The 21453-nt window shown below is 45.2% G+C and overlaps 1 protein-coding gene across 1 annotated transcript in view; it reads right to left on the reverse strand.

Annotated features, from left to right (window-relative positions):
- The window catches only part of CCDC60 (coiled-coil domain containing 60), a 329554-nt gene extending 308357 nt beyond the window's left edge, over positions 1–21197 (reverse strand). The window contains exon 1 of the mRNA XM_077292073.1: positions 20793–21197. Coding sequence (XP_077148188.1) covers positions 20793–21065 — 273 coding nt within the window. The 5' untranslated portion in view covers positions 21066–21197. The remainder of the gene's footprint in view (positions 1–20792) is intronic.
- Between the last annotated feature and the right edge of the window lie 256 nt (positions 21198–21453).

Raw genomic sequence — 21453 nt, forward strand, 5'->3', positions numbered from 1 at the left:
CATGTGACCGCAACGTCATCACAGGTCCTGGACGCCTGTGCGAGAAGGACCTGCCATGACGTCAGTCATGTGACCGCGATGTCATCACACCCTGGAACTGGAAGCTGACGCCTGCACCGCGCACAGGGCCAGGACTTCAACGGGCCTTCGGAGGGTGAGAATATGTTTATTTTTTATTTTAACTCTGTTTACTACAAGGCTCTGTGCTGTATACTCCATCGCTGTGCAATATACTACGTGGCTGGGCAATATACTACGTACGTGGCTGGCCAATATACTACGTGACTGGGCAATATACTACATGACTGGGCAATATACTACGTGACTGGGCAATATACTACGTGACTGGGCAATATACTACGTGACTGGGCAATATACTACGTGACTGGGCAATATACTACGTCGCTGGGCAATATACTATGTGGCTGGGCAATATACTACGTGACTGGGCAGTATACTATGTCGCTGGGCAATATACTACGTGGCTGGCCAATATACTATGTGACTGGGCAATATACGTGACTGGCCAATATACTAAGTGGCTGGGCAATATACTACGTGGCTGTGCAATATACTACATGGACATGCATATTCTAGAATACCCGATTTGTTAATTGTCTAAGGGTCACTTCCGTCTTTCTGTCGGTCTGTCACGGATATTCATTGGTCGCGGCATCTGTCTGTCATGGAAATCCAAGTCGCTGATTGGTCGCGGCAAAACGCGCACAACCAATCAGCGACAGCCACAGTCCGGAAGAAAATGGCGGCTCCTTACTCCCCGCAGTCAGTGCCCGGCGCCCGCATACTCCCCTCCAGTCACCGCTCACACAGGGTTAATGCCGGCGGTAACGGACCACGTTATGCCGCGGGTAACGCACTCCGTAACCGCTGCTATTAACCCTGTTTGTCCCCGAATGTTTACTATTGATGCTGCCTATGCGGCATCAATAGTAAAAATATCTAATGTTAAAAATAAAAAAAATCATCATATACTCACCTTCCGGCACCTTTCCCATTCCTCGCGACGCCCCGGTGACTGCTCCATGCATTGCGATCTTGCGAGATGATGAAGTAGCGGTCTCGCGAGACTGCTACATCATCATCTCGCGAGAGTGAGACAAGGAAAAACAAGAGGGCGGCGGGAAGGTGGCGTGAATCCCCACGGGAGCCGAGGCTGTGAGCCTGGGAAGGGGGAAGGTAACGTGGGAGGAGGAGGAGCAGAGCGGCCAAGGTGAGGCGCCTCAGTCCCCACAGCGAGCATGGTGCCCAGTGCTGCCGGCTCTGTACGGCCTGACTGCTGCTGCTGACAGGTGCCGGTCTGTGCGAGACCCCAGACCGGGGTGGCTCTGTGCTGTATACTACGTCGCTGTGCAATATACTACGTGGCTGGGCAATATACTACGTGGCTGGGCATTATACTACGTCACTGGGCAATATACTACGTCACTGGGCAATATACTACGTCACTGGGCAATATACTACGTGACTGGGCAATATACTGCGTGACTGGGCAATATGCTAGGTGGCTGGGCAATATACTACGTGGCTGGGCAATATACTACGTGGCTGGGCAATATACTACATCACTGGGCAATATACTACGTGACTGGGCAATATACTACGTGACTGGGCAATATACTACGTGGCTGGGCAATATACTACGTGGCTGGGCAATATACTACGTGGCTGGGCAATATACTATGTGACTGGGCAATATACTACATCACTGGGCAATATACTGCGTGGCTGGGCAATATACTACGTGGCTGGGCAATATACTACGTGGCTGGGCAATATACTACGTGGCTGGGCAATATACTACGTGACTGGGCAATATACTATGTCGCTGGGCAATATACTATATGGCTGGGCAATATACTACGTGGCTGGGCAATATACTACGTGGCTGGGCAATATACTACGTGGCTGGGCAATATACTACGTAGCTGGGTAATATGCTACGCCGCTGGGCAATATGCTACATCGCTGGGCAATATACTACGTGGCTGGGCAATATACTACGTGGTTTGGCAATATACTACGTGGCTGGGCAATATACTACGCGGACATGCATATTCTACAATACCCAATGCGTTAGAATCGGGCCACCATCTAGTATATATATAGTTTCTAAGGGTCACTTCCGTCTTTCTGTCTGTCTGTCGCGGATATTCATTGGTCGCGGCCTTTGTCTGTCATGGAATCCAAGTCGCTGATTGGTCGTGGCAAAACGCCCACGACCAATCAGCAACGCGCACAGTCCGGAAGAAAATGGCCGCTCCTTACTCCCCGCACTCACTGCCCGGTGCCCGCATACACCCCTCCGGTCACCGCTCACACAGGGTTAATGCCGGCGGTAACGGACCGCGTTATGCCGCGGGTAACGCACTCCGTTACCGCTGCTATTAACCCTGTGTGACCAAGTTTTTTACTATTGACGCAGCCTATGCAGCGTCAATAGTAAAAACATCTAATGTCAAAAATAATAAAAAAAATAAAAAATGATTATATACTCACCTACGCCGCCATTCCCGCTCCTCGCGATGCAAGCGGAACGTTCCGGTGGCAAGGATGGTCTGGCAGAAGGACCTGTCATGATGTCACGGTCATGTGACCGCGAATTCATCACAAGTCCTGCGCGGAAAGGACCTGCCATGACGTCACGGTCATGTGACCGCTACACGGTCATGTGACCGCTACACGGTCATGTGACCGCGACGTCATCACAGGTCCTGCGCAACAAGGACCTGATGTGACCGCGACACAGTCATGTGACCGTGACGTCATCACACCCTGGGACCGGAAGCTGCCGCCTGCACCCCACACAAGCGACAGAGCTACAACGCGCCTGCGGAAGGTGAGTATATGTTTATTTTTTATTTTTTAACCTGTGTCATACGTGGCTGGGCAATATACTACGTAGCTGGGCAATATACTACGTAGCTGGGCAATATACTATGTCACTGGGCAATATACTACGTCACTGGGCAATATACTACGTCACTGGGCAATATACTACGTGGCTGGGAAATATACTACGTGGCTGGGCAATATACTACGTGGACATACATATTCAAGAATACCCGATGCGTTAGTCATCTACTATATAATTGTCTAAGGGTCACTTCCGTCTTTCTGTCTGTCTGTCTGTCTTTCTGTCTGTCATGGAAATCCCAAGTCGCTGATTGGTTGCAGCAAAACAGCCACGACAAATCAACGATGGGCACAGTCGTCCGGCGGCAAAATGGCCGCTCCTTCCTCCCCGCAGTCAGTGCCTGCTCCATACTCCCCTCCAGACAGCGCTCACACAGGGTTAATGGCAGCGTTAATGGACCGCGTTATGCCACGGTGTAACGCACTCCGTTAATGCTGCTATTAACCCTGTGTGACCAACTTTTTACTATTGATGCTGCCTATGCAGCATCAATAGTAAAAAGATCTAATGTTAAAAATAATTTAAAAAATAGTTATATACTCACCCTCCGTCGGCCCCAGAACAGGCCTTTCCCACTCCTCGCGATGCCCCGGTGACCGCTCCATGCATTGCGGTCACCGCAATCACAGGGTTATGATGCCCACATTGCTATATACTACATGGGCTGTGCAATATACTACGTGGGCTGTGCAATATACTACGTGGGCTGTGCAATATACTACGTGGGCTGTGCAATATACTACGTGGCTGTGCAATATACTATGTGGCTGTGCTATATACTCCATGGGCTGTGCAATATACTACGTGGCTGTGAAATATACTACGTGGCTGTGCTATATACTATGTGGAGAAAAAATTGGTGTGCACTAGGGTTTAGGTAAGGCGAGGTGCAGGTGTAGAGGACTAAAGTATCCCAATACACTAAAATTAAATTTAATACACCGCACACTCTGAGGGTATCATTTGAAAACAAATTTTTGGATTTATTGAAGTGCTATAAATTTATTATTCAACAGTGCAGAGTGCGACCAGAAGTCAAACTGACAACGTTTCGACTCCTCCCGAGTCTTTATCAAGTGGTCGCTGAAAAGAACAGAACAAATATAAACAACTGTACAACAAAAGTATACATACAAAGAACATTGTGTTCAAAGTCGTAGCACACAAAACCCGAAGGAGAGAAAGAACAAAAAACATATATATACATATATACATAACATAGCATATTACAGGTATTATATCCTATGTTCTTTGTATGTATACTTTTGTTGTACAGTTGTTTATATTTGTTCTGTTCTTTTCAGTGACCACTTGATAAAGACTCGGGAGGAGTCGAAATGTTGTCAGTTTGACTTCTGGTCGCACTCTGCACTGTTGAATAATAAATTTATAGCACTTCAATAAATCCAAAAATTTGTTTTTAAATGATACCCTCAGAGTGTGCGGTGTATTAAATTTAATTTTAGTGTATTGGGATACTTTAGTCCTCTACACCTGCACCTCGCCTTACCTAAACCCTAGTGCACACCAATTTTTTCTCCATTTACTAGCTTTCTTGGTTGTTGCACAGGGTTCCCAAATGTCAACCGATACTTTTGCCTATGACATAGCTACTAGCTCGAACATACTATCCCAAGTTACCAGTTCCGCTGAGTTCCTTAAGATACCAGCAACTGACTTGAGGACCAGGGATTACGAGAAGACCAAACGTAAATTGGTCTCTTACGACCTACATTGTATTACCTTAGCAGAATACCATCGCCAAAGCAAAATCCCCAGGGGATTGAGGAGTCATTTACGACCCACTCTATTTGCAGATAATCAAGAGTACTGTGATAAATACCAAAAAATACTCAACAAGTGCTCATTAGACATTATTGTTCTAACTGTGGAGTACCTCCAGAAGGAAATATCTGAACTTAGAAAAAATATCCAGGCCACCGAAAGTCAACTAGCAGCTACCCTCCCTCCTACCGAATGGTCCACCTTGAAGGAGAAAACGGACAAAATCATCACCGAACACCAGAAGAACCTCCAAGATCGCAAAAGACAGAAGTTCCAAAGGGACAACGACGATTATTTGTCCAACCGTGTCTACAGATGGAGCGATTCCAACACGTTTACATCTTGGCGACGACGCCCTATGCAAAGAAGATTCGATTCACACAGCTCTGGCAGCGACTCGTCTGTAGGCACAACCAGACCGCCTTTTTTAGGGAAAGGTCGCAGGGGAGGATACCAGCACGGAGACCAATCCGACGGGCGCGGAGAAAGAATGACAACACGCAGCCAGGTAAGCCATCCAACCTGGTGATGAACATTTCAAGCCATAATCTGTCCCCCGCGGAACTATCAGTGTTACAAAAGGGTTTATCCTTTTGCCCCACCCCTCACTGGGACTCGTTCCAGTTGGAAAAGGACCTAAACAGGTTCTATAGATCCATTAGACTTAAAACTCATTTTGGCATTGGAACCACTGCGAGTTCAAGTGTCTCAACTTCTCCTGAGAATGTAACAGATTTATCAATTGCTTCCTTGGGTTTACGGAATGCGAGCACCTTTTCACCTCCTCACTCATATCATGCGGCTGAAACTGTGATTTCTCTCATTGATCGAGATATTAAATCTCTCGCTCACCAACAAAAACTTGGGTTCTTTCCCACTCACACTAACCTCACCCTTGATGAGAAGCATGCTCTTACATCTTTGCGATCTAACAAAAGCATAATCATAAAGCCGGCAGATAAAGGGGGAGCTACTGTCGTTATGGACCGCTCTCTATATCATGCGGAAGTACTCCGCCAGTTATCGGACACAGATACCTATAAGGCTATTCCTAGGGACCCCACCCCTAAGATCTCCCAACGTATACAGGATTTCCTTACCCTTTACCTTAACAACAAGACAATAGATACCAAAACAGCAACCTTCCTAAAAAATCCTCACCCAACGATTCCAGTTTTCTACGTCCTACCCAAAATCCACAAATCCCTCAGTAACCCTCCAGGGAGGCCCATTGTGGCCTCTACGGATTCTGTCTTCTCACTCCTCTCAATCTTCCTGGAGAAAATCCTGACACCCCTCGTCAAGGGGACAAGATCTTTTCTCCTGGACACTAGCCAATTTCTAGGTGTTATAAGGAATATCCGACAAATACCCAAATCCAGCTTACTGGTCACCTTGGATGTACAGAGTCTGTACACATCTATTTCACACGAAAGGGGCATTCTAGCAACCAAGGACCTATTAGATAAATCTGACTTGTCTCATAACTCCATCAATTTCTGCTTAGACCTTCTCAGGATAGTACTCTATGAGAATTACTTCCTATACGAAGACTCCTATTATATCCAGGCACGCGGGACCGCCATGGGCTCAAATGTAGCCCCGGCGTACGCCAATGCCTATATGCACCTCTTCGAGGAACAGTTTGTGTACAACAATGAGTCTTTTCTCCGGCATGCGATTGAATATCATCGTTACATAGACGATATTTTCATGATCTGGACGGGCACCCCAGACACACTTAGTGACTTCCACAGATATCTCAATTCGATTTTCCAAGAACTTCAGTTTACATTAAACTCCAGTACAACACAGATAGCCTTTCTCGACACCATGGTCCTGAAGGACCCTCAGGGTAGACTGAGCACTGATCTCCATACCAAACCCACCGACTGTAACAGTTTATTGTTGTATTCAAGCTGTCATCCTAAGTCCACAAAAGACAGTCTTCCCCGCTCCCAATTTAAAAGGGTGTCACGAATAGTGTCGGATCCAGAAACACTTCATACCAGACTTGATCTTATGTCGCAAAAATTCAGGGACAGAGAATACCCATCCGCACTATTACAACAGGAACGGTTACTGTCCTCTACTCCTGACGAAGACCGACTACCCAAACTCCAACAGGAGCAGCTACCTATTGTACATACTCACCACCCGTTTATGCCGAAAGTCCACTCAGCCATCAGAAGGCATTGGCCTCTTCTGGGCAAAGCTTACCCCAGTATTCCCTCTATTCAAACACCAGCACTGATGAGTACAAGACGACCCCCAAACATTAGGGACCAGATTGTAAGGGCCGACATAGGGAGTGCACGCACAGAACTTACCCAACAACTCCTGAGTACACGCCGTCATGGTACGTTTCCATGCCTTCATTGCGCTGCCTGCTCCAACGTAATCAGATCAGACAATATCACGCATCCAAGAACTGGTAAGTCCTTCCCAATACGGGGTTTCTACACCTGCGAATCCAACTTCGTAGTGTACTTAATCAAGTGTCCATGTGGCCTTCTGTATGTTGGCGAGACGATACAACATGTGAGGGATCGCATGGCAAGCCACAAATCCACAATAAGATGTGGTAAAACATGGCTCCCCCTACCTGCACACTTTGTCGCTGCCAGACACACGGTAGCACAACTCAAGTTTCAGGTGATAGAGCAGGTGCCTAGACCGAGACGGGGGGGTGACCACATCAAATTACTTCGATCCCGTGAGACATACTGGATTTACACGCTCGATACGCTTGCACCAAAGGGCCTGAATAGGGAAATCGACTGGCTGCCCTAATCTTGATATTGACATGTTTTTTCTCTCCTTCCCTATAGACCCGCTGACCGTGGTGGTGAGTCTAATTTCTACTCGGTATGACTACCCTCTTCCCCTTTGATGGGGCTATCATCCTAATCTCTCATTTCTTTGTATTTATTTTTATTTTTATTTTTTATTTTTATATATTTTTTCTTCTTTTTATATCTATTTTTATTATTTTTTAATTTTATTTCTATTTTTCCATCAAAGTTGTCCATCTCTCATTTTTAATTTTTAATTTTTATTCTGTTTTCCATGTTATTTTTCTTTTTAGTACATTTGGTTCCGTTTTCTTATTTTCTAATATCTCCATTTTTATCTCCATTACTTTCCTCTTTTTATTTTTATTTTTATTTATTTTTTTCTATAATTTTTTATTTTAATTTTTTAATTTTTATTTTTTATTTTTTATTTTATTTTCATTTGGTTCCACAGTACAATGGAATTAAGGTTCCCACATTTATTAATTCTACTCAGCTAAATAGGACAAAATTTATAATCTGTTTGGACGCTTACTAACATGGTACACCAACCCCACATATACTTAAGTCCGGCGGTAATCCAGTAGCGCAGGCGCAATTACTACAGCTAATACACAGCGTTTCGTCCCCCTGACAACGCTCGCACCTGCGCACTGGACACCAGATGCCAGGCGGCGGGACTTCCGGTACCGGACGACGCACTTCCGGTGCCGCGGGTCCCTCCGCGCTCAAATACAGGGCACAGAACGCCACACAGCACCTGCCTATACAGCAAGGCGCAGGAGCGCCGCTTACACACCAGCCACCAGGTAATACTCTGACCCACCAATGCAACTGCAGCCTTCTGTCCCATATCGCATATGATCCAGGTATCATCCAGGATTCCGGTTCATATCATGTATTTCCCTACAGAGGCCCTCTACCTTCAGCCCTTTGCGACCTGCGCAATTTACTCCCTGCTACTGCCAGAGAACTCTCAGGTGGAGTCTCCTACCAGCCACATCGTGAGGTAATGTCTCATAATGCCTTTCCCTATGCACTATCCGTATTTACTTTGACCTGATAGCACCTGGGTTTCTGACTTGCACTATACATCTCGTTGCAGAGGTCATCCACCTACAGCCCTATCGTAGCTAATGCTACCTATTTACCTATATTGCCAGAGAAATTTCACAATAGTCCCATATTAACAGCAGTGCAAGGTAATATCCTTTACAACCGCTCCTTACTTTTATCTTTCTACTATGTATACACGTTTTAACCCGGTGCATCTATAACAGAGTATACCTGTGTTACAACAGACCCACCTGGTGATGAACATCCCCTACGAGGCTAATTCTCTCATTATCTACAGATTTTGCCAGGTAATACCACACAGTATTGCCTATTATACTGCTATATCGGCAACAACCCCTAAACCCCCCTAATCTGGTGCATCCTTAATAGGTTCCTTCTTGCGGCACAACAGGACTATTGCAATTGGTTTTGGGCCACTAGTATACCATTTAGTACTCTCTCCAGCTCTGACAGGTACAACTTCCGACACCATTACTACATTTGACCCTCCATGTGTCTTGTTTTATCATACATCCGTATCCTATATATTCCTAACAGATTATACCTGCGGTACCATAAAGAAAGGCCACCCGCCTATTATTTAACAAAATATTATGTAAGGTAAACTTTCCTAATATTTGGATTTAGGTTGTTTTCCATCTACGGTCCCTACTAACACTCTTTATTCTTTATAGATATTCTATATACTACAAGGATACCATTTATGCTATACCACTATTCACCTTGCTAAGGTAAACTTCACTTCGGTATCTTCTCGTACCTACCGTCCTTTGAACTTTATGAGATCACCTCCAAACCACGCGGAATGCTGCTTTCACCTACAACAAGGGGGGATTCTTCTCACCCGTGACAGGATATAATACCTGTAATATGCTATGTTATGTATATATGTATATATATGTTTTTTGTTCTTTCTCTCCTTCGGGTTTTGTGTGCTACGACTTTGAACACAATGTTCTTTGTATGTATACTTTTGTTGTACAGTTGTTTATATTTGTTCTGTTCTTTTCGGCGACCACTTGATAAAGACTCGGGAGGAGTCAAAACGTCAGTTTGACTTCTGGTCGCTCTGCACTGTTGAATAATAAATTTATAGCACTTCAATAAATCCAAAAATTTGTTTTCAAATGATACCCTCAGAGTGTGCGGTGTATTAAATGTAATTTTACTATATACTATGTGGGCTGTGCTATATACTACGTGGCTGTGCAATATACTATGTGGCTCTGCTATACACTACATGGGCTGTTATACACTATGTGGGTTGTGCAATATACTACGTGGGCTGTGCAATATACTGCGTGGCTGTGCAATATACTACGTGGCTGTGCAATATACTACGTGGCTGTGCTATATACTACGTGGCTGTGTTATACACTACATGGGCTGTTATATACTACATGGGCTGTGCTATATACTACGTGGGCTGTGCTATATACTACGTGGGCTGTGTTATACACTGCATGGGCTGTGTTATACTACGTGGGCTGTGTTATACTACATGGGCTGTGTTATACACTACGTGAGCTGTGTTATACACTACATGGGCTGTGTTATACACTACGTGGGCTGTTATATACTGCGTGCGTGGGCTGTTATATACTACGTGAGCTGTGTTATATGCTATGTGGGCTGTTATACACTCTGTGGGCTGTGCTATATACTCCGTGGGCTGTGTTATATAGTACGTGGCTGTGCTATATACTCCATGGGCTGTGTTATATACTACGTGGCTGTGCTATATACTCTGTGGGCTGTGCTATATACTCCGTGGGCTGTGCTATATACTCCGCGGGCTGTGCTATATACTACGTTGGCTGTGCTATATACTACGTGGCCGGACATGAACAATTAGCAACAGGTGCAGTCCGGCCACGAATTGGCACAGGATTTGAACCACGCTTCGCTAATTGGTCGCGGTTGGCCGAATCTTGTGTATTCAATGTATTATTCTAAAATCTTCATAAATAAACTACATACATATTCTAGAATACCCGATGCGTTAGAATTGGGCTACCATCTAGTTAATCAATCAATAGCAATTTATTCGATAACTATTGAGAATTATTCTATGAAACTAAAAACAGTTGGTTTTGACATAGGTACAGTAAAGGTCTCATGAACTTCGGAACGTGCATGAAACCGTAAGGTGTCATATTCTTCTTAAGAAGAGCGATCTACCATGGGAAAATTGATTGATATTGTGGAAATTTGACACAGTATGTAGGCCGCATTTCAGACAAATTTTTTATTGCTTCGATGAGCATCCGAATTATAAAGCTGTAAGTGTACAGTCAGTTGTCGGCTTCATAGTAGTAGATATGGCTTTCAGGACAAACTGTTTTCACACTTGCCAAAGAATTTGCCATATAGGGCTCAAAGTGATGATGTGATTTTGGAATTTTGTACTATATAAAATGCAATCTGCTTATCGGCCATTTTAAAAAGTAATTAAAAGATTATTATTAAGTACAAGGAAAACTCCAAGTATTGCCTCTATAAAGAAAATAATAAACAGCTTATCTGCCTTGGCTAATGTGAATAGATTGTCTCATCAAGCCTGCAGTACGCTGGCTAATTAGCATGCACGCCGCAATGCCTACCTTAATGTTCTCAATAAACATACTTCTACGCTAAACAATATTTCCTGATTATTCCATTCTGAAAATGGATTTATCTGAACATCACATTTACTGCACTAACATGGCTTTACTGATTTTATTTTTTGTACACAAATGTTTGCTTATTCCTCCCTCTAAATAGAAAAATAAAGCAAAACAACATCTAATTAAATGGCTAAAAGTCTTATTTCGCTTTTGTTTGCTAATTACTAAACGTGTTGTTCTCCGACATTCCCTCGGAGACGAGAACCTATAATTAAAATGATATTCACTTTTTACACGCTTTTCTTCCGCCTTTTCCTCTAGAATGGGATCCATCCGTGTGACTTCATCATCTAAATGAAGAATTTATTATACGATTTTATCTTCTTTTCAAGCTCTGATGTGTTTACAAGAACGATGAACAGCAAAACTTCATTGGTGGGCAACAAAGTAATCATAGATGTAATGCACATGATTTATATAGCTTTTTAGGCTACTTTCACACATCAGTTTTTTTTGCCGTCAGGCACAATCCGGCAAATTTTGAAAAAAACGGATCTGGCAAAAGTTGCCGCCGGATCCGTTTTTTTTCTCATAGAATTGTATTAGCGCTGGACTGCCTCACGTTTCATCCGTTTTTTGCCGGATCCGTCGAAAATTAATTTTCCGGCGGCCTAAGAAAACGGACATAGGAATGTTTTTTCTGTCCGTCAAAAAACGGATGAAACGTGAGGTAAAATGATGAAATCCGGTGACGGGTTCCGTTTTAACAAATCTTGCATTTTCCATTCTGGGGTCGGTCTCTCTCTCTCCTCCCCAGAATTCAAAATAGCCGGCAGATCCACATACTCGGATCTGGTGGAAAAAACCCAGATCCGTTACATCAGTTTTTCACAATTTGCAACAGATCCGCTTTTTCCAATATTCGCTGGATGCTGCCTGACGGCAAAAAAAATGATGTGTGAAAGTAGTCTTAGGGTACTGTCACACAGTGCAATTTTGATCGCTACGACAGCACGATCCGTGACGTCGCAGCGATCGTATGATTATCGCTCCAGCGTCGTAGACTGCGGTCACACGTTGCAATCACGGCGCTGGAGCGATGCCGAAGTCCCCGGGTAACCAGGGTAAACATCGGGTTACTAAGCGCAGGGCCGCGCTTAGTAACCCGGTGTTTACCCTGGTTACCAGCGTAAACGTAAAAAAAACAAACAGTACATACTCACATTCCGGTGTCTGTCCCCCGGCGTTCTGCTTCTCTGCACTGTGTAAGCACCATAGCCGGAAAGCACAGCGGTGACCGCTGTGCTCGCTTTCCGGCCAGCAGGCGCTCACAGTGCAGAGAAGCTGAGACGCCGGAGGACAGACACCGGAATGTGAGTATGTACTGTTTGTTTTTTTTACGTTTACGCTGGTAACCACGGTAAACATCGGGTTACTAAGCGCGGCCCTGCGCTTAGTTACCCGATGTTTATCCTGGTTACAAGCGAACACATCGCTGGATCGCTGTCACACACAACGATCCAGCGATGTCAGCGGGTGATCAAGCGACGAAAGAAAGTTCCATACGATCTGCTACGACGTACGATTCTCAGCAGGGTCCCTGATCGCTGCTGCGTGTCAGACACTGCGATATCGTAACGATATCGCTAGAACGTCACGAATCGTACCGTCGTAGCGATCAAAATTGCACTGTGTGACAGTACCCTTATACTAAAGTCTATGTTTATTAGGGGGAAATAAACAAGTAGATTTGCCATAATAGGACAAGAAAAATGTGAAAAAAACATAATTCCTTCATTGAGTTTACTTACAGTGTCATCTCGGACAATGTACATGCAGAATATCCTGGGGCCAAGATTTATCAGGTTTTTTTTTCCCAAATCAGTTTGCATGAACACATAGAGAATAGCTCCTGAATACATGGCCTGTCCTCTATGGGGTAAACGTACCACATGTTAAGAAGCTGGACTCTAGACCACTGTGAATTTCATCACAAATCCTTCACTACCTTAGACCACAACCTATAGGACCACTATTCCTTAAGCACCCAATAAATGGTTAAGGGTTGTTTCAGTACCTTTATATTGATGATCTAAGGATACACCAGCCATCTAGTTTATATGACCATTATATTTATGAGAGAACAGCTTCCTCCACCCTCTTCGCAGTGATTGACAGGCAGCAGCATGTGCAGCTACACAGCCAGTAGACACAATATTGAGTGTGTCATTTCGGCTGTCAGGAGTGGGGTCCTGTCCCCATGCTTTGCTGCCTGAATTCTAATAGTCAGATTGATCAGACCTGAGCAAAGTGTGGCCCGCAGGCCATAATGTGGCATTTTGGCTGATCCGCTGTGGCCCGATGAAAAGGACAAAGGGCTTTATGCAGTAATGTCCCGCACCACACAGCTACCCTCCCTCCGGCGTCTCACTTTCACGGATATCTGCATCCTTGGGATGCCAGTGAACAAACAATGGAACAGGAAGCCGGCAGCTTCCCGTTTCATCACTGAGGCTGTGCGCCTGAAAGCGCAGGAGTCGTAATGGCGTCAGGACAGTACACCAGCAGTGCCCCACTACACAATACAGACTGGCGCTCTGGGTGAATGGGGTTAGGTGAGTAGTTTTAGTTTTATTTTCTTACATCATTCTGTGGGAGGGGGCTGACATAATAATGCATAAGGGGGCTGTGTGGGGGCATAATGCTGTGTAAGGGGCAATGTGGGGCTAATACTGGGCAAAGGAACTGTTTGCGGACATCTTTATGCATGGGGCTATGTCAGGATATAATATTGTGTAACAGGGTTGTGTGAGGACATCTTTCTGCATGGGGTTTGTGTGAGGACATAATACTATGCAAGAGGTCTTTGTGGGGACATAATAGTATGTAAGGAAGCTGTGTGGGGACATCTTTCTGCATGTGAGCTTTTTGGGGATTATTCTGCCACCGATATACGTGGATGAGATGTGTCTGAGGGATGTGATCACGAATCTCTGTATAAACAATGGCGGACAGCGTTACTCGCCAACCTGTGCTCCCAGACCCTATCAGCTGCGCGTGGTGATCCGAAAGGATGATACAGTGATAAATTCAACAGACTTTATTTACAGTACCTTGATGAGATGAGAAGTCAGGGAAGATGAAGGAATGAAGATGAGGTAGGAGTGAGGACTGTAGATTAGAGCTGTTATAGAAGCACCAGATTAGAGATACTAGAAGCTCCAGGTTAGAGGTAACAAGAGAATCCTTTCTCCAGCTCTGCAGCACATGTGTGTTCCAAGATGGCACGGAGTACAAAACAGGAAGAGAAGGAAGAAAATAGGAGGAGCTATAGACAGAGATGTATTATGGGAAGTGCCATAACAAATATTACAGTGTAATACAGCAATGGCCAGTAGATGGCAGCAAAGTATAACAAATACAATGGATGATAGAACTAGGTATATTAGCATTACATAAATGTCCATGTATGGCTGAAAGTCTATCAGAATAAACTGAACAGCACAGGGATATAACACTATGTTAGGGAATGGTGTGGGGACATCATTCTGAATGGGGGAGCTGCATGGAGACATAATACTTTGTAAGGGGGTTGTGTGGGGACAATACTGTGTTTTAGGGGGCCGTGTGGGGACATCACTGAGTGGGGGCTGTGTAGGGACATCTTACTGTGTAATGGGGCTGTGTGGGGATATCATTCTGCATGGTTGGCTGTGGGAATGTCACATAATGATACTACTCTCTACATAATACTGTGTGGTGAAGTTTTGTGGGGGTATCATACAGTGTAGGGGGCTGTGTGGGGACATCATGCTGTTTGAGGGGCTGTGTAAGAGAGCTGGGTAGGGGCATCATTTTCAGTGTGTGTGTGTCGGGGGGCATAATTCTGTGTAAAGATGTGTATACATATTATTCTGAATGGGTGGGCTGTGTAGAGACATTATACTGTTTGAGGGGACATCATACTGTTTGAGGGGCTGTGTGACGACAATGCTATGTGTGTAACATGATAATATGAGTGGGGACTGTGGAGCCTCATAGTGTATTGGGAGCTGTTGATCAAGGTACAAGGCTGAATAACCAAAGCAGTGAGATTTCCTGTTTTATATAAACTTTATAGAAAGCAATAGATTATGTGGTTTTGATGAGCTCCTACAGGTAAAGCTACATCTAACAATAAGCCCTCTCGCAACTTGTACTACCAGAAGCCGTGAGACAGCAGACTTCATTCTACTCAATATTAAGTGAGAAAAATTAATATAACACAATAATAAGCAGAATTAAGATCGGCCGGTTGGTTTCTTCCTTCCACAACAGTCACAGTATCTTATGTGGCCCTTGGGACAATTCATTGCCCACCCCTGCAATAGATAATTGGAACGACCACATTGCACATTACTGTATAATCCATCAACAACCTAAACACAGAAAGAAGAAATAAAAGATACATAAAAACACACAAAGTATAAGTCTTATCAAATACTCGCTTATCAGTTACAGAGGAATTCACTTTGCTTTATAACATTTCTCAATCCAAACTCAAGGCATGAAACACAAAAGTGGCGGTGTCCGGACGCTACTGCTATACTGTGCGCTATGCCACTATTGTCTATCAGAAGCCCACTACTGGACCCTCCGAGTCAGACCTATGTGTGTTCTCTCTCTGCTATAACCATCAATTTAGTCTTTATGTAGCACTGATAACAAATATGTAGCGTCCGTCGTCCGGCCAATAAACTTCAATCATGCAGAATGGCAACTAGAGAAAAATGAAAAGCTCTCAGCTCGCACACATTTATCAGAGGGATCATATCTTTCAGATGAGACACATAGTGACCGTGTAAAATGAGGAGATCACAGTCCAGGAATTTCAGCCTTCAGCTGTCCAGACCGATTACATTACCAGGGATGGCACTTATGGTTGTGACTAATCACTGGCCACAGGCCTGATATCATATGGGCAGAACGGCGTCTCACTTATCTGCTCTACAAGGTCACAATTAGGTGGAACACCTGAGTATCACTCTACTATGAGCTGGGAATCTGTCAGCAGGTTTTTGCTAGGTAATCTGAGGACAGCAGGAGGTAGGGGTTGAAACACTGAAATCAACACTATGGCACTTATCAAGCAGGGTGCTGTTTACTTACAGTGAAGGTTTTATCACTAGGAGATTATCATTGCCAGATCTGAGGTGCACATGACTGGTACTTTGACCACACCCCTCCTGTGATAAGCAGCTCACCATCTATAGACATTGTATATAGAGTGCATGATGTGGGTGGGGTTAACTTTCTCAGCTATGCTGCATCTAAGAACACTGACTGTGTCAGAACAGCTGCACCCTGTAATCTAAGTGATACATCATTGGAATCAGGGTCTCTTTCCTAAATCAGGCTGCTCTCAGATAAGGTAGCAAAACCTGCTGACAGATTCATTTTAAAGTGGGGTCTGGGCATCTAATATTGATGACCTAGCCTCAGATTGGCAGAGAAAGGCACCCTGTGTTCATGTAGTTTGTGTGAAAGATTAATTTGTATTCCCCGCTACCAACCTTTCTAGTAACAGCTCTAAAGAGTAATCATGTAAGTGAAGAGTGGTGTTAGGCTGACAATGGAGCAGGGAGCCGAGAAACTGGAAGGGCTTAGCTCCGCCCAGAGCCCTTTCAGCCGTATTTACATATCACTGTCAGGCTAGGGTCACAGGACCGATTTCTCTCATCCGAGAAAATCGGGTAAATTATGCTAATCACATTGTGATGTCATCCGAGTGCAGTTCAATATTTTCCACACACCCATAGATATGAATGGCTAAGATCGGAGGCATGCTGCCATCTTTTCCCTTGGACCAAGAAAAAAAATCAGACATGTGCACGTCCCCATAAAATAACATGGGGACAAGTGATATCAATCAAAACGACGGATGGGACTCCTCCGATTACTACAATCGTATGCATCAGCCCTTATTGTTGATTTTTATGTTTGTGGTGGATATAGTATGTATTCGGCCGGAGTCACACTTAACGTATGAAAAATCGTTCCGATTCTCTCATCCGAGAGTCGCACAATGTTCTCCGTATGGTCATCCGTGTGTAATGCGTTTGCAATGCAATGATGAGATTTCCTCGCATCTATGTATCCGTATGATATGCGTATGGCTTTACATTTCTCTGCTTTTCCCCAATGAATTTAATGGCTCAATGGGCTGAAATGAGGGAAGTGGTTGTGGATTTCTCGCAAGTCACACTGATGGTCCGCACCCATAGACTTGCATTGGCGAGACTCGGGTGATATACGCGTAAAATCGCATGATGTGAGCTGCCCCATAGATTAACACTGGTCCGAGTGCTATGTGATGTTTTATCTCATAGCAATAATCCGTATTCTACGGTAGTGTGACCCCGGCCTTCCTCCAAAGAATGAAAAGTCTATATGTATCAATTTTGTAAAAATATTTTAAATGTCAAAATATGAATAAAAATAAAATGTCCACATAAATCAACTTTAAAAGCGATATAAATAAATATGAATAAATAAAGCATGCATATTCAGTATACCGGGTCTTATACTGTCTGATGACATAGTTTCTTTATAGATATATCCACATGTGACGGGAAAAAAAACAAACACTCTTGCAGATTTTATTATGTATCCACAGCCAAATCCACAAGTAGTATATATAGGTGATATGGTGTGGATTTACAGCGTTTTGTAGAATTCAATTCATAGTAAAAATTAGGAAAATTTGGGAACAAGCCCTAACGCTAAACACAGAGTAGTGGCGGTCATCATCAGCATCTTCTATAATTCCACCATCACCATGACCGCAGAAAGAGAAAGAATTGCCGTACATAGCCAGAGCTGCGGATGATGGGGAGACATAAATTAGTGATGAGCGAATATACTCGTTACTCGAGAGTTCTGGTGCACGCTCGGGGGTCCTCCGAGTATTTTTTAGTGCTCGGAGTTTTAGTTTTCATTGCTGCAGCTGAATGATTTACATCTGTTAGCCAGCATAAGTACATGTGGGGATTCCCTAGCAACCAGGCAACCCCCTCATGTATTTATGCTGGCTAACAGATGTAAATCATTCAGCTGCGGCGCTAAAAAGTAAATCTCCGAGCACTAAAAAATACTCGGAGGACCCCCCAGCATGCACCAGAACTCTCGAGTAACGAGTATATTCACTCATCACTAATAAGGATCAAGAAGGCTAAAGGGCTTATTCAAAATTATATGTGTCCAAAGGGCGCAGACCTATAAAGCGACAAAAACAGACATTAGGCCTCATCCACACGTCAGAGCTTAGCGTACGAGTTCTATCAGTGTTCATTGCAGATTCAACACACACCTATTGCAGCCTATGTCCGTGCACTTTCGTAACCAAAACACGTCCGATATTGATCTGAATCAAAAATCAATCTCATCAATGCAGAACTCAGGGTACGTGAAAAAAATGTAAAAAACGCCATCACTCGGATGCCAACCATGTGCTGGGGTCTAAGGGGTAAGGTTTCTCCTTGAGGCAATTTGCATAACCATGTGCTGTTCATTTTAACTGTTTGAGAAACCTTGAGAAACCGCTATCAGTCTATTATTTTTTTTTTTAAAGCGAACCTGTCACTCCCAAAATCGATGGTGAGGTAAGCCCACCGTCATCAGGGGCTTATCTACAGCATTCTGTAATGTTGTAGATAAGCCCCCGATGTTACCTGAAAGATGAGAAAAAGACGTTAGATTATACTCACCCAGGGGCGGTCCGGGTCCGATGGGCGTCTCAGGTCCGGGCCGGAGCCTCCCATCTTCATTCCATGACGTCCTCTTCTAGTCCTCGCGCCGCGGCTGCAGCGCAGGCGTACTTTGTCTGCCCTGTTGAGGGCAGAGCAAAGTACTGCAATGCGCTGGCGCCGGGAAAGGTCAGATAGGCAAGGTCTGTATATACGGTCTGTACACACAAGGTCTGTACGCACAGGGTCTCGATACACAGGGTCTCCATACACAGGGTCTCTATACACAGGGTCTCCATACACAGGGTCTCCATACACAGGGTCTCCATATACATTGCCTATACACAGGGTCTCGATACACAGAGTCTCAATACACAAGGTCTGTACACAAGGTCTGTATACACCGTTTGTACACACAAGGTTTGTATACACAGGGTCTGTACACACAGGGTCTCGATAGACAAGGTCTGTACACAACGGCTATATACACAGGGTCTCTATACACAGGGTCTCGATACAGAGTCTCGATACACAAGGTCTGTATACACAGGGTCTATACACAGGGTCTCTATACACAGGGTCTCTATACACAGGGTCTCTATACACAGGGTCTCTATACACAGGGTCTCTATACACAGGGTCTGTATACACAGGGTCTGTATACACAGGGACTCTGTACAAAGTGTCTGTATATGCAGCACCCCAGAGTCCTGGTCGTTGCAGTATTGTCGCTCTTCCACCAGGGGGAGTAATGGTACGTCTGATGGTACTAAAGGAGTTCACCTGACCAGGTATCACAGTCACACACTACACTACTCACACTACTCACTACAGAGAAAGAACATCAGAAACATACACGACAGTTGTGAGGACTATCCCGTGGTGCTCAGCAGGGAAGTACTACAACACACAGGCGCTAGTAGGAAGGCTACTGATTTCCACCTGCAAAGGGAACTCTGGATTTGCCTTCAGACTGGCCGGACTCAGCCAGCCCTGTGAGCGGTACTCTGGACTGCGGACCCTGAAGTCTTCAGTAAAAGGTAAAGAGACTGCAACCTTTGTGTCCTCGTTATTCATCGCACCTTACAACATCCACCATTACCACCTACTCATCAAGGGAAGCCCTGGGGACATACTTCACCTGTGGGAAGGTATACCATCTAGCTGCCATTCCATCACCCCAGCGGACCCCCTAGCAGCGTCGGTCACCCTGACCGAATACCACAGGTGGCGTCACGAACACTTGACAAACTACTCCCTTTAATTGGGCGCCCCTCAGAAGGGCCACGGACCGGGTCAGGCCACCGTGACATCCCCAGAACCGTGACAGAGGGACCCGGTACCGAGTACCCCACTGCCCTGCGCCTGGGGGCGATCCATATACACAGGGTCTGTATACACAAGGTCTCTATACACAGGGTCTCTATACACAGGGTCTCTATACACAGGGTCTCTATACACAGGGTCTCTATACACAGGGTCTCTATACACAGGGCTCTGTACACAGGGTCTCTGTACACGGGGTCTCTGTACACGGGGTCTCTGTACACGGGGTCTCTGTACACGGGGTCTCTGTACACGGGGTCTCTATACACGGGGTCTCTGTACACGGGGTCTCTGTACACGGGGTCTCTATACACGGGGTCCCTATACACGGGGTCTCTATACACGGGGTCTCTATGCACGGGGTCTCTATGCACGGGGTCTCTATGCACGGGGTCTCTATGCACGGGGTCTCTATACACGGGGTCTCTATACTCGGGGTCTATACACAGGGTCTCTATACACAGGGTTTCTATACAAAGGGTCTCGATACACAGGGTCTCTGCAGCAGATTATGATACATGGCTGTGGCCCATGTGCCCTTTACCTGGTCTTGTCCCAGTGAGTGCAGGATGAGCTTCTTGGCCTCCAGCACTAGGGGGTGCCCCAGCTCCTCATAGGGCTGGTGGTTGGGGGCATTGTACCCCTGCTGGGCCAGCTGCCTCTGCCTGCGGCAGTACTTCTCCCAGAACAGCTCCTGCGGTGCCCAGCACCTGTAGTGTGAGGGGCTCCTGGCCTGGACCTTCAGCCCCTTCTGGCTGGGGATGGGCAGAGGCCTGATGCGCACATAGCTCCTGGGGTCGCCCTGACTTCCCGGCATGTCTGCCCGAGCCCGTCTGCTGCTCTGGACTTTACACACAAACTTCCCTGCGCCTCTGTATCTCCAGCGCCGCGCTGCCTGGTTACCCTTGGTTACAGGGACGCCTGGGTCATTCCACTGCAGACTGGAGGGGGATTCACACTGGTCAGCGCTTAGCTAAACTTATACCTAATGCTTGGCCACTCACTATGAAGGACTAAAAGCCTTTAGTTAGCATCGTTTATAGAAACAATGCTTCTCTGCAGTAACTATCAGTGTGAAGCTCCCCCTCTCACCTAAGTGTAATGGTTTCTTCCGAGGTATTATGAAGGCTGCTGTAGAAGCTATAAGGTTGGTTAGAGCCACTGCCCGAGTGTGTGAGGAGAGAGTGACTGAGATGAAGCTGAAG

The sequence above is a fragment of the Ranitomeya variabilis genome, chromosome 1 (genome assembly GCF_051348905.1).
Source record: "Ranitomeya variabilis isolate aRanVar5 chromosome 1, aRanVar5.hap1, whole genome shotgun sequence".
NCBI classification, from domain to species: Eukaryota; Metazoa; Chordata; class Amphibia; order Anura; family Dendrobatidae; genus Ranitomeya; species Ranitomeya variabilis.